General features: G+C 53.3%; 5 protein-coding genes across 5 annotated transcripts; 3 read left to right on the top strand and 2 right to left on the bottom strand.

Moving 5' to 3' along the window:
* Positions 1 to 123: 123 nt before the first annotated feature.
* On the top strand, positions 124 to 2,398 carry M409DRAFT_63319 (uncharacterized protein; the record flags this gene model as incomplete). The annotated part of the gene is made up of 7 exons (XM_033815541.1): positions 124 to 271; positions 400 to 403; positions 499 to 759; positions 819 to 1,193; positions 1,262 to 1,328; positions 1,399 to 1,919; positions 2,002 to 2,398. The coding sequence occupies 7 exons, from the start codon at positions 124 to 126 to the stop codon at positions 2,396 to 2,398; spliced, it is 1,773 nt and encodes a 590-aa protein (XP_033672595.1).
* A 2,785-nt stretch (positions 2,399 to 5,183) lies between these two features.
* On the top strand, positions 5,184 to 5,360 carry M409DRAFT_31386 (uncharacterized protein; the record flags this gene model as incomplete). Its single annotated transcript, XM_033810230.1, has 1 exon — positions 5,184 to 5,360. A coding segment is annotated over one exon (177 nt), but the record flags the coding sequence as incomplete, so codon positions are not given.
* A 568-nt stretch (positions 5,361 to 5,928) lies between these two features.
* Positions 5,929 to 7,905, bottom strand: M409DRAFT_63318 (uncharacterized protein; the record flags this gene model as incomplete). Its single annotated transcript, XM_033815540.1, has 2 exons — positions 5,929 to 7,579; positions 7,640 to 7,905. 2 exons carry the CDS (start codon positions 7,903 to 7,905, stop codon positions 5,929 to 5,931), a joined length of 1,917 nt encoding a protein of 638 aa, XP_033672593.1.
* A 337-nt stretch (positions 7,906 to 8,242) lies between these two features.
* On the top strand, positions 8,243 to 9,613 carry M409DRAFT_63317 (uncharacterized protein; the record flags this gene model as incomplete). Its single annotated transcript, XM_033815539.1, has 1 exon — positions 8,243 to 9,613. One exon carries the CDS (start codon positions 8,243 to 8,245, stop codon positions 9,611 to 9,613), a length of 1,371 nt encoding a protein of 456 aa, XP_033672592.1.
* Positions 9,614 to 12,116: 2,503 nt separating this feature from the next.
* On the bottom strand, positions 12,117 to 13,242 carry M409DRAFT_63316 (uncharacterized protein; the record flags this gene model as incomplete). The annotated part of the gene is made up of 2 exons (XM_033815538.1): positions 12,117 to 12,138; positions 12,350 to 13,242. The coding sequence occupies 2 exons, from the start codon at positions 13,240 to 13,242 to the stop codon at positions 12,117 to 12,119; spliced, it is 915 nt and encodes a 304-aa protein (XP_033672591.1).
* Positions 13,243 to 13,785: the final 543 nt, after the last annotated feature.

Here is a 13,785-nt window from a genome sequence, read left to right as displayed (position 1 = left end):
GCTGAACTGGAGCTGAAATGCCGCGCACCTATTTCAAAAACTTCGTAGGTCCTTTGTTCCCCTCCTGCTCTTTTCCAAGCCAATTTGCAAGGTACATCAGCCATACGGAATCGAATCAACGCGATGGATACTTCCACTTGTAGAGTCGGGAAACGCCCTCGCGCGGTTAACAAGTCGTGTCTGCCTTGTCGTGCTCGCAAGGTTAAGTGCGATGCTAATGTTATTGGACTTCCGTGTAGCAGCTGTACTAGCAGGCAGTGTACCGAGGGTTGTTTGTTGCCGGTGAGGAAAGCGAGGACTAAGTGAGTTGGTGGTTGATTAGACAGGCTTTGAGGTCGAGGGCTGATATCCCTGGGCCTTTGCTAGGAAAGTCGCGAATGTCCTTCCGACTCCTACTAGTCATGTATGTCCGAGCTGCTGCTCCTCCTCTCCAATCGTTGCTAACATCAGGCTGACATCTGGCAAGACCACCGACGTTCGCGATACACCCGACAGTAGCCACTCGCATCCATCGAGGCAATCTTCCATCTCGGATTCTCAGGATGACCAAAGTACACGCCAACAGACTGAGCGAGATCTGCTGTACCTTAACATCCTGGGCGAGGCTGTCAAGGAGCCGAAGAGATCCAGTCGACGTCATCCGGAAGAGGTCCTTACTCCGAGGAATTGTCTTTGGACCAGGCTGCCTCAGTTAGATGAGGTTGACAATGAGTATCTGCTGAGGAAGGGTGTCTTTGACCTTCCTTCCCAACCCTGTTTGTAAGTGCAAAGCTACTTAGTCTTCGGCCTTGTCTCTACTTACAGCAAGCCAACAACAGAGACGCCCTCATCAAAACCTACTTCGAATACGTCCATCCTTTCGCCCCCGTAATCAACAGGGTCGACTTCATCCGCGGCTACCAATCCGGCGACTGCTCCTTACTCCTCTTACGCACCATCCTGACAGCCGCCAGCGTCCACGCTCCCGCAGATGTGCTCTCCGCCTGCGGATTCGCCAGCCGCTCAGATGCACAGGAGTCTTTCTTCACCACGGCCAGGCTGCTGCATGACTTTGCGGTGGAAGATGATCTGCTGATGCTGCAGGGTTCGATCATTCTTTGCATGGTTATACTTGACCATCCGACGGAGTGGGATTTTGGGTATTGGCTGCATAATGCGATTCGGCTGGCTACGAGGCTGGATTTGAGGACTGTGTACGTTCTTTGTTCTATGAATCGGTCTCTTCTGATCTGGTTCGCCCGTGCTGACGTGGACGTGGTAGATGCATTCGAGAAATCAAGTCACGCAAGATTTTGAAAGTGTACAGAAGGATTTGGTGGGCTCTTTACGTACGTTCGCTCTCCCTTTGCTGCGTGCTGTCAGTGCTCTTCGACCTTCGTGCTGACAATACCTACGAAGTCATTGGATGTCTTCCACGTCTACGTCAATACCAGACGTATGCGACTACTCGAAGACGCGACCGGTATCAAGCCCCGCTCGGACGAGGACTGTGAAACGGACGACGACGACTCAAACGCATCTCCCGGCCTGCTTTCAGCGCTCACGCTGCAGCAAAAGATGGCGCCAATCATCCAATCCGACCTGTGTCGTACCGCTGGAGAATGCCTATCCACGGCCATCAACAAGCCGCAGCAGTCTCCACGCAACGTCCTCCAGCCAATGGATACATGGCGCAAGTCTCTCATAACCCGGCTGCATTTGGATGAGAACGCCGGTAACGACTTGTGCTACTTGCATATCCAGGCTATGAGCTACAGGTTTGAGTGCATAGTGTGTCGACTCATACTGCGGCAGCGGTCTCGAAGCGCCGATGGGAAGGAGTGGGCCAAGCAGAGGCTGCGAAGTGCTATACTGGAGCTCGACACGATTGCCATGAGGGTGCTGGCGAGTGGCACTCTCCAGGACTTCCCTATATCTTTGTAAGTGCCATCCATCGCCCTCATCCTCTCTCGTCTATAATCTCCTCAACGCCTGATCTAAACTAACAACGGTCCTCGCCAGCATAACAACCATAACCGCCCTCCTCGCCCTGCACATCGAATTCGCCCTCGACCCCGCCGAAACCGACCTCGTCCGCTCCATGTCCCGCATCTCCATCAGCCAGACCATGCTCGTCCTAACCGAGGGCCAAGAAATCCCCGTCCTCAAGAGAGCCCTCCCGATCTTCGAGGAGATTCTCACGAAGAAGAATCTGTACGTGGTCGGTCACGCACCTCCACTTCCACAGCAGGGGCAAGATGCCGGTGTGGCGGATCAGAGGGTTGGGGAGCTTGGTGATAGTGGGCTGCAGCTGGGTCAGGGGGAGATGGATTCGATGCTTTTTGATGCTGATTTTTTGGGGTTGGATTTTTTGGATGGGTGGTCGGTTGGGCAGGTGGGGTTTTTGGGGCAGTATTGAAGGAGGATTGTGTTTCATGTGGCGATGGGTGGACCTGGCTACGACGTTCAGGTTTGGTCTGCAGTGGATGCTGCGTCCGGGTCTACAATGTACTTTGGGCGATTGCAGCACCAATCGTGGGTTGACGATGCATTTTCTTTCTCATGAGCGAGAGCTTTCTTCAACATCGGAGGATGGAGGAGGGGGTATGTCTCGCGCATGAGAGTGTTGTGGAGGCACAGACCATGCCGCCTACTAATCCGAGAATCCAGCGCCAACTTTTTGCTTCTGCTAAGAAGGAGCCACCGACCTGTCCTTGGGATTCGTTTGCCATCCCCCCGAGAAACAGGTATTTGTAAGGTCACAAATCAAGCGCCGGGTCCCCAAAACAGCGCACAGGAGGACAAACTCGCGGTTCATGCCCCTGGCCTCCTTTTCGAAAGAGATCCGCCACAGGAACCCCGGTAGTCGTCCTCCAACTCATCTCGAATGCACTTGTCATGCTCCTCAACATCAAAAGAACCTCGTCACTCTCCACGAACATCCCGGTATAGGCTTGGTCGAGGACTGAGGAGTCGACGTGTGGATACTCAAGACTAGGGGGTTGATTGGAAATGTATTTGGGGTGGGAGCTTCATTTTGTCGAGAATTTCCTCGTCGGTGACCGTGATTTGCGTTGAGATGGCCATAAGCCGATTGCCAGTTGGTGAAGGGAAGAAGAAAACAGCAGCTGTGTGTAAGTGTTTTTCAGACTGCGCCCGCTATCTTGCGCACACGGCGACACGTTTTTCGTGAGTTGACGATGTGAGGGATGTATGTTGCACTTCTGAGGAGAGAACCTCGGGGTTTTAGAATGGTGGTATTTGCGCGGCGTTATCTTCGGGGATATAGATATGAAATAAAGTAGAGCTAATGCATTTGGTACTGCCAACCTAATCATGGAGTGATAGATTAAGTAGCGAAAACGTGTACCGCTCGACCGTCCATACCTACCAGAAGTCAGTACATCTCTCAACATCACGGCGCTTCCTCTCACGCTGGCAAGATGCTCATGACGCTCAAACAGCTCCCAACCTATACAAAACGGACACAGCGTCTTCGGGCCATTCGCCAGGATTCTCTTCGTTCCCGAAGAGAGTGTTCTCCTTTCTGTGGTATATCTCCACGTTTGGCGACGATCACTGTTGACTGCGCGGGGCTTGAGGTGGCATTGTTGGAAGTAGTTTCGTGGGGAGTTAATGTTCCCCTTTCGCTAGCACGGCTGGTTGGTGTGATAGTAAGTGAATGAGTGAGGGTATGTGTGAAGGGAGAAGTAAAGGCAGAAGTAAGGGGATGAGAAGGGGTAAGTAAAGGCATAGGAAAGAATCATAAATTATGGGCTGGCATCCCGAGAGCCGAAGTCATACTACGCTGCGTTTATACTTGCAATTCTCATGGTCTATTTGCCAACCCGAAGATAGGCTGCAGATACTCTCGTAGGCTTCTTGGCTTTTTACGTTTACTTGGAACTCCACTTGTGCTTTTACTTGTGCGTTCGCTTCTGCCTTTACTTCTGGCTTTGCTGAACTCTTTACTTGACCCTTAACTTATCCCCCTAATCATCCCTCTACTTGACCCTTCACTCAACCCTTACTTTTCGCTTCACATGTTCCCTCACTTGTCCCTTTACTTGTCCCTTTACTTGTCCGCTTACTCGTCCCTTTACATGTCCCTTTGCTTGTCCCTTCACTTATCCCTCTACTTTGACACTGCACTTAACCCTTTACTTTATCCCTTAGTTTTCCCTTCACATGTCCCTTTACTTATCCCTTTACTAAACCACTTACTTGCCCCTCTGCCTATTACCTCACTCTCCGCTTTACTTATCGCTTCGCTTCTGCCCTTACTTGCACCCTTACCTGATAAGATCAGCGAGCTCTATGGAGTGCTTTAAGATCTTGTTGATGTGGCGAATGAAATGTCGAGGTCCTGCTTGGAAAAGTGCTCTGTGTCCCACCGGCAGCTCGCCAACTATCTAATCAAACCTGCGACCGCGGGCGTGGTCATGTTCGGAGTTCGAGAGATAGAACGTATTGTCACATACACCCTGCCTTGAGCGGAGGGTAGAGGAGAGGAAAATCCTGCTCTCACATGAAGTTCTAGTTCCTTCCTGATTCGGAATTAGTGCGCGCTAGCTCGGCTTGGCGCCGGCAACGGTCGTCAGGGTCCAAGACGACAGATTTCAAGCGCGTCTTGCAGCGCGTCTTCCTCTCCAGACAAACACCTCACCATGGATGTGGAGAAGGCCGCTCGCGCCTTCAAGGCGTCGCTTGTTAGCGATCTTCACGCCGAATATGAAGACGACGCCGCCCAGCTCCGGGCGCAATATGAGGAGAGGCTCGCCATCATGAAAGCGCACCTCAATGTGGATATCGAGAACTTGGAGAAGGGGTTGGCCGACGATCCTGTCGCGTGGATGGCGAAGTACTATCCAACGAAGACCTCTACCGCCACCCAAGTCGCGACGGCGAAGAAACGCGACAGGTCCCCGGCGACAAATGGCATCGTCTCAGCCATCGACGGAGCTGCTGACGAGCAACCACCAAAACGTGGCCGTCTCTCCGAGCCAGTGATCCCTGACCATAGCACCGACACACGTCCAAAGCGCACAGTGCGACAGGCGCCGAGCAGGGACTACGAGGACATCACTAATAGCGCACCACTCAACCTTCCAGCACCCACAGCATCAGATGAGCCCACCGACCTGCAATTCGCCGCTTACCTCCTCACCAACCTGTGCAACCCGCACCTGCACGCCATCAACCATCCCTTCCTGAGCCCCGTGTCCGTGGCCAGCTGCCCAGATTACCACGGCACCATCAAGAATCCCATGGATCTCGAGACCATGTCCGTCAAACTGAGCGGCGGCAAGTACAGCTCATCGGAGGAGATGAAGAAGGATTTCGAACTCATGATTCAGAACTGCAATGAGTACAACCCCGTCAACCACCCGATCCGCGACTGCGGCATTCGGCTGAGGCGGTACTTCGAGGAGTGGTGGAATGGGAAGGAGAGGTGGGAGAGGGCTTTTGCGAGGGAGGTGGCGATTAAGCAAGCTGAGAAGGAGTTGGAGGAGGAGGACGACGACGAGGACCATACTGAGGATGGAGAAGAAGATGATGAGGTTGATCCTCTGCTGCTGAACGCGGTACCTACTGGTGATCGTGAGATTGATGCTCAGGCCCAGAAGCGTTTGCGCGAGGAGATCGCGAAGATCAAGGCTAGAGGCGATCGCCGTGAAGCGAGGGAGATAGAGAAGGCGGCTGAGGGCGCAGGAAAGCTTTCCTGATGGTTGAGAGGTGCAAAACAGATCAGGGTGGTTCACTGGGCTATGGAGAAGAGCAGCGCAGGGATGAGGGTGCACACGGGTCTGAACACCAGACGAGAGAGTTCGACGACAACACGTGTGGTGGTAGATCCTGCGATAGCCAGACTCGATTGACGTGAAACTGAGCTCCAATCGTTCCAAAGCTTCATTCACTGTATGTGACCTGCAGCGCCGCCGCATACATTTATTCGAAAGAGTCCGCCGTCCCCTTCCTCTCAATATCCTTCGTGGCATCCCCACCCTTACTCGTCACATACAAAAAGTACGGCTCCTTGAAGTTATCCACGTGATTAAAGAACCGTCCAAACTCATTCTTCTCTTCCTCCTCGCGGAAGATTCGCTGATAGATCTCCCTCTCCTTGAAAGCCTCCAGCTCCTTCTCGTACTTTGAGAACTCCAACTTGTCTCGGCCATGCTTTGTAGCTTGGAGATTGTTGTAGCTGTCGAAGACCGGACGCTCGAGAAGGAGGCCTAGACCGGGGACTTTGGGGATGGAGTAGCGGCTCTCGGTGAATGAGTCGTCCATGGTTTCCATTTTGCCGCCGCTTCGGACCAGCAAGGTGACCATGCCGATCATCTTGCGGATTTGGTGCATCATAAAACTTTGGCCGTGGACTTTGAGACTCAGCCATTCGGTCTTCTCTTCGTCTGCGCCGTCGCCGATTAGGATTGGTTTCTTGTTGGCCACGAATGACTTGATGTGGCGTTTGCTGCTCGGGTCCTTGAAAGTCTTTTGGATGGTGTAGTTGTGGTAGTTCTTGGTACCAACGTACTTGTCCAAGGCCTCCTGTATCCGCTCGATGCGTTTCTCCGGGATGCGGTAGCGGCGCTTTGCTGAGATGTACGCATTACGAAGACGTTTCGTGGCAGCGCGCAGGCGCAAGATGCGTTCGGTAGCGGGATCCGCAGATGGCTGTGCTTCCGCGACAGATTCAGTCACAGACGCTTCAGGGGCACCTTTCTTCTCGGCGCCCTCAGCGGCGTCAACAGCCGGCTCGTTGATGATAATGGCGGCCTCTTCAGTAGTCTCCTCTGCGGGCTCTTGTGCATCATCACGGTTTATACTTTTGCCAGTCTTGACAGGTTGGTCCACGTCAGCATCTGCTTTGGCTGACTTGGCACTGGCTTCTTCCTCGCCTTGCAATGCCTTGACCACATCCCATCTGATATCCTCATCGATCGTTTCCAAGATTGGCTTGATGTCTTCCTCATCGACTCTCTCCCAGAATCCTTTTACCTCTTCTTGACGACTGTCATAGCCCTCTCGATCGCTTACTTCGTCCGCGCAAGCCTCCATCTGCTTGGCAAGCCAGCTACTTGGGTGTGGTGGCAGAAAGGCATGTGACGGTATTAGGTATTCGTACCATCTGCTGTCACAAGCTTGGTAGCATGAGAAGCTGCCGATCGTGCGCTCAATGCCCCACACACGGATCTGCGGGCTGAGCTCGGCGTTGATCCTCTCCACAATGTCGTCGTCTTCGACAATAAGCTTCAAGCTGATCATGTTTCCTGCTGCGTGAACACCCTTGTCTGTTCTGGCGCACCTGACCAGGCTGCTCTTCTTGGGATCTTCTGCGTTGGCCTTGCTGATCGCGCCTGCTTTGACGAACGCTTGAAATAAGTCGCCTTCGATGGTTCGCTCGGTTCCTGATATCTGCATTCCCTTGTAACCAGTTCCAGAATAACCAATGAGCACAGCTACTTTTCGCTTCGGCTTTCGTTCTTCCGCATCAATCTCCTCCTTGGAGAACTGAATGCCCTGTCCTGCAGCACCTTCTCTCAGTCGCCTCTCTTGTGCCTCTTCGTTCTTTTTACGCTTGTCTGGATTGCTCGCGCTTCGGTCAGAGTCAGTCTCACTCACGATATAACATTACTGCGGCAGTGTCTCGACGTACAAATACTCTGCTCTTCCCATATCGCCCTTCTTATGCCGCTTACTGTCGTTACGTCCACCTCGTGACCCGTGTTGCATGTTCTTGTCGTGAAAGTTGCCCTTTCTCTTGTTGCGACGGCCGTAATTGTTGGATCTATCCTCGTCGCCTTCATCTGATCTCTTCTCGCGGGACTTGCTCGACTCCGCAGCGTCTGGACCTGGCGCCGATTGTGCAGCGCCTTCGATGGCGTTTTTCGCATCTTCGAGAATCGCAGTGGAGTGCTCCATATTGACGAGCACTTGTTCATTGAGTGGAGATGGATGTAAGTGGTCCTCGAGCGCAAATTCAGTGAGGTTGGCCGATTCGATTTAAGCTTCAAGCTTGGGCCAGGGCGCCACGCGACGATCTACGCGGAGACGGGACCAGCCGCTGCGACTTCATCAGCAGCGCCTTCCTCCATCCGTTTGCGACTCTCTTTGTCTGGTCATCAGTACCGCTTCACTGCGCGTGCTGAACACACTCTCACACTCACTTCCAAGCTACGCATCATATACACCTCTTCTACTTCAACCACAAACTCGTGCTCCTCGACATCCTCCTCCAGCGTCTGAACATTCCATCAACATGGCTGAACTCGCGACTCAACTCATCCGCACCACGGTGCGGACCTTCTATACCGTCGATCAGATCCTCGTCATCGATGCGCTTGTGATTCACTCCACCCTCTCCGACACCGACCTTGCTGCTGTTCTCAACATGCTGCCGAAAACCCTCAGAAAACATTGTGGCCGCCTGAAGGAAGATGGTCTCCTCAGTATCCACACCCGAGCAGAGCGTCGAATAGACCAGGCGCCCAGCTTCCACGGCAACAATCCACAGACTGGCAAGGAGCGACTGACGAATCGAGACTGGTACTACCTCAACTATCACCGCGCCATCGACAGCATCAAATATAGGATGCACAAGCTGAACAAGCACATCGACAGCTTGGGCATGCCAACGACTGAGAAGAAGGACCTCTCCTGTCCAAGGTGCAAGAGTCAGTACACTGAACTGGAAGTGCTGGACAACCTCGACGAGTCCACGGGCCAGTTCCTCTGCCATCGGTGCAGAAATCCATTAGACGCCATCGAGGAAGAAGAGCGTGCGAACGAGAATGAGAGCATGAAGCGCTTGAATCAACAGTTTGAAAAGCTTCAGCAGCTACTCCAAAGTATCGATGCGGCTGCCGTGCCTGAGAACGACTTCGAGACTGCACTCGGCAAACAGAAGCCGATTCCAAGGACAGATGCTAATCCAGGAGCTAGGACGGAAATTGTCGACGTCAAGAACAAGAATCTGGAGAGCACCAAAGGTCTTGAGCTCAAGCCAGAAAAGATTGCTGTCCAGGTGCAGGACGATGAGGATGTGAAGCGCGAGAATGCGGCAGCGGAGGCTGAGGCGAGGAAAGCAAAGGAAGCACGCGCAAATGCGTTGCCAGAGTGGATATCGAGAAGTACGATTACTCAGGAGATCACGGCGGTGGGAGCGAAGGAGGAGAAGGAACGGCGAGAACGAGAGGCGCATTCCGGCGTTGTCAAAGACGATGACGGTGACGAGAAGAAACCGTCCGTCGACAATGACGACGTCATGGCAGCATACTGGAAGGAGTTGGCGGCAGCCAGGGAGAAAGAAGCGCAAGAAGCTCGTGACGAAGAAGAAGAGGACGATGATGACGAGGAAGACGAGTTCGAGGATGTTGATGTGAATGGTAGCGGCACTCCCGCGAATGGCGCAAACGGTACCGCCGCTACCTCAACTGGCATGAATACGCCTCTGAACGTCGAGAGTAGTAATGCCACGGACGATGAGAGAGAGGCGAAGCGTGCCCGACTCGATGAGCCGTCATCGTCAAATCTGGCGAACGGCGCGAACGGTCAAGCGGAGAAGGCAGCAGAAGATACCCCAGCGGCGAGCGATGCGGATGACGATGAGCTGGAGTTCCAAGATGTCTGAAATCGATCCTGGGGACTTGTTATTGGCGTGGCATCGCGCACTCCACAGCTATCGAATGCCTTTATCAAGAAAACACCGCCATTGACATTGTTGTGTGTCACGGATTGTGTTGAGCCCGAAGCGCCCTACGATGCAACGTCTCGTGCGAACATGTATACCAAAAGGCGTGACTGGGCGTTCGTGTGCGACCGTCAAGATCTTCATGAGCAGAGCGACGAAAGCTATGCGCAAGTTGGTGATCTGCACGACACGCCGTATGACAATTCAATCTTCTACCGAAAGCCGGGTCGCCTATTCCTCCGCCGAGCTAGATACCGCGAGCGGCCTCCCGTGCACCTACGAATTCATCACGAACGCGGCTAGTACCGCTGCGCCAAGCCTTGTCACGAGCACTCGCGGAGCCTCAGACACCTCATCATGCGAGTGGCTAGCTGTTTGTTTTAAAGTGTGGTGGCTGGGCCATAACACGGCTCTTATTGCATGTGGGAGCGTCGACCCGGTTCATCTTTTGTCGCCTCCCGACTGCTCCAAGCAAGCCCACCAATCCGCGGCATGCGTTGCCTTAGCGGCGTCTGGGCTTGCAGTCAGCAGCGCATCTGCATGTGTTACATGTAACTTAATCTTTGATGCACTTCAAGTGTGCCCAATCGCCCAGCGAATCATTACCGTAGCAACGTGGCAATGTGGACATTCGGGAATGTGGAAGCGCACCCTGTGCTGTGCAAGGCTACCGACCCCACGAACGGCGTCGACACGCTACAACGCCGTGTGCGGTCGCTGGGTGGTACGTTCGGGCGTCATCGTTGACCTTAATGCACGGAACAGGAGAACCGCTGTCTCTGCGCCTCGAGATTGAATCGGCCTGTCGGCCGTCTAGCTAGTCTGGAAACGTAGGCGAATATTGCGTACAGCAAACAGCAGAACTTCGGACTGCACTGCTTAGCGGTAATAACCACACCTTCGACAAGATCGTTACGTTCTTGCCGGCTATCATTAAAGTCCGGGTTGTTGGTTTTTAGACATAGCTGGGAGCCTCATTACAACTTCATCCACCTCACTGGTATCTCACGCGGCGTCAGGAATCTGCAACGCACCGCACCCAAAACATCGCGCATCACCTGCCACACGCTCTTTGCTCTCGCTGCTGCACTCACCGCCGAAAAGCCTGGTCTGTCTCTTGCTATCCGCCTCGATGCCCCCGATATAAATCATGCTCTCCCCATCACGTCTCCCTCGTTTCCCGTTCATCTGTTCGTTCTCTACACCAACTGCATATCGTGTAGACGTTCCTCTCGATCTTCATGATGAATCAACAAAACAAACACGTCGCCGATCAATCGTTCAACCAACATGAAACTCATCGCCGGTCCGACACATCACAGGCTTCCACCTCTCTGCCGCTCACAGAAACGAACCTCAAGGCGATGCAAGACGAACACAACAAAAACGTACGCTGTACCTCCCTGTTTGGAGGAGCCCGTCGTCCACTCAGGCACAAACGAGCACTTATTGACAAGCAACATCAGACGCCACAGAGCCATTGCAGCCCAGCCATCCAGGCATGGTTGGCTACACGCGAAGACAAGTTCACGTTTTGGATGAGCAACGGAGGGGAGAGAAGTAATGGTGGAGGACATTGAAGATACATCTACGCCGAGCAAAGAGGCGGATGCCCGTGTTGTAGAATCTTTTGGACCGAGCTTGCCTTCATTGTTTTCTTGACGTATTCGAGAGTGCAGTTAGTTAATCGTCGACCTAATATGTGGGTCAGTCTGATAATGAATTGAATGAGCCATATTGTCTACAGAGAAACCCCTTTGATCGCCATTTAATTCCACTCTTCTTCCGAATTGTATTTTTGCAGCGACTCGCCATCGGTGTAATGGAGGCTTGGACGAGAAGGCCTGCTGGAGAACCCACGACCGGCAAGGTCAGTATTAGCGAGCGCCAAGAGATTCCCAGTCCAGTCGAGAAGGCAAACGACAAGGCAAGCGGTATCTAGCGGGTGGCTGTGGCTGTGGCGTCCACCAAGTAGTTTTTGGAGCCTAGCCTACGGCGTATGCAACGTCGTGGCAACAACCACAGATGCATGCAAGTAGTGCTGCGGACCGATGCTGCCCCAGCAGACGTGTCGTAGACACATCGCACCCTAAGTTCGGTAATTGCAGGTTGCGCTAGCTGCAGCCTCTTGGGCTGGGGATGGACTAGTCGCATAGCTTGTAGCATGGATTAAGGCACAAGTTAGGTACAAATTGCGCTGCAGGTACAGGGCGTTGATAGCAGCGCTAGGCACAATGTTTGGGCACTCGCTGCACGGGCAAATTCTCTGCACGGGCAAACTCTCTGTACGGGCAAACTCCCTGCACGGCGGATGATCCCTTGCAGTCGCCATGCAGCATGTTCGACTTGTCATGGCTACGGGGTGACGCAGCTACCGCGACTTCAGTCGTTAGTTGAGCCACCTTGTTCCTCCGACTCCAGATTCGTGTCGCTGGGTACGCATTCAGCGCTCATGATTCACCTCGCTGAACAAATCTCTGCCCACATGGCCTCCCTCGAAGACAGCGACTCGAGCGACGACGAATGGTCCACCACAGCGATTTGGTTAACATGCCTTTCACATAGCTCTCTTCGCTGACGGAAGAAATCCACCGAAGAATTCGTTTTCACGGCAGGTCGACATCAGGCTATCCTGTGGCTTTTCCCGCTAAGGGCGTACGTCCTGGGCAGCACTACTTTTCGGTTCCCATTTGGCCAACAACCCGAGCTGACTCTCGCACAGCCTTGGCAACAGTACTTCTCAATCCACCTTCCTCCATTGCAAGCAGGCCGTTGATAGTACCTCCACCAGGAGTTGAGATTTTGTCGCGAAGTAGAGCCGGATGCTCGCCTTCGAGCAGAAGTCCTGCGGAGCCTCGTACAGCTTGTACAGCCATGGCGTACGCATCTCCTCGATTCAACCCCATAGAGATAGCACCGGCGGCCATCGATTCAACGACAAGGGCAGCAAAAGCAGGCCCGGAGCCGCAGAGAGCAGTGCAGACGTCCATGGCTGCTGGTGGCACACGACGCACGATTCCGATCCGGGTGAAGATCCAAGTGATAAGGCGATCAGTCTCTTCTGAAAGCGCTGGATCTGAAGTGGCGATGACAGTCATTGACTCTCGAATTGCTGCAGCTACGTTTGGCATCGCGCGTACTATCGTACACTTCTGAACATCTGCAGCCGTCTCACTGTACAATATGTCGTGCATTCCCTGTTCCGTGACTCCAGCACAAACACTGATGAGCAGCTTACCAGCTAGCGCTTTTCGAACGCCATCTGCACCGAGAATTTTGGATACTGCATCTGGCTCGCAAGCTAAGAGAGCGACATCTCCTTGATTGATTGCTGGCAAAGAATCATTCTCTCGCACTGTCACGCGTGCATTGTATTTGCCCAATTCCTTGCGAATCCGTTCTGCAGTTTCACGACTTCGCACGCAAGCATTGAACTTGGTAGGTAACTTTCTCGGCGCAGATTCATCTTTCGTCTGCTGCACAGTTTCCGACCGAGCGGCACCACTAAGAAGATCTTTGTCGGTCTCAGAGAGGTACTCCATAATCCCAGCCAGAATCGCAGTTCCCATGGTCCCGCAGCCAAGGACTGTTAATGTGAGGCCGCCATCGTCAATTTCGGGTTTCGTGTTCAACCATGCGACGTTGGCTTTTCGCTGGATGTCCAAGGTCTGCTGGAGGATCCAGTCGGGTGCCAGGTCTTTTGACATGGTGGTGTTGGGTCGTTGATATGCTTCGGAAAATGTCGAAGGCACGACGTGAAGTCAAGCGAAGCATGTGGAGCCCCACAATTTTGGAAGCGTGGGACCCATGTGCAAAAGCATAGGTACGGCTGAAGAGTGAATGACTTTTTGCGTGGCTGTCAACACAAGGCGTTCGTGATTCTTCCCTTGCACTCCCTAATCAACGAACATTTGACCAAGATGGACCGCCACAATCAGATGGTCTCAAGATGCTAACATCCTCGAGATTGGGTACTTGAAGCCCGCCGCTCCCGCCATTACCGGCAGACGTGATGGAAAGATGCACTGCAATGCCAAACGCGCCCTCCCACTTCCACGACAAGAAGGATTACAGCTCCGAAGCCGGCTAATCGGCTCGTGGACGACGACACC

This window comes from Zasmidium cellare, assembly GCF_010093935.1.
Source record: "Zasmidium cellare ATCC 36951 unplaced genomic scaffold M409scaffold_4, whole genome shotgun sequence".
In the NCBI taxonomy this organism is placed as follows: Eukaryota; Fungi; Ascomycota; class Dothideomycetes; order Mycosphaerellales; family Mycosphaerellaceae; genus Zasmidium; species Zasmidium cellare.
This window is presented reverse-complemented; position numbering and strand designations above follow the sequence as displayed.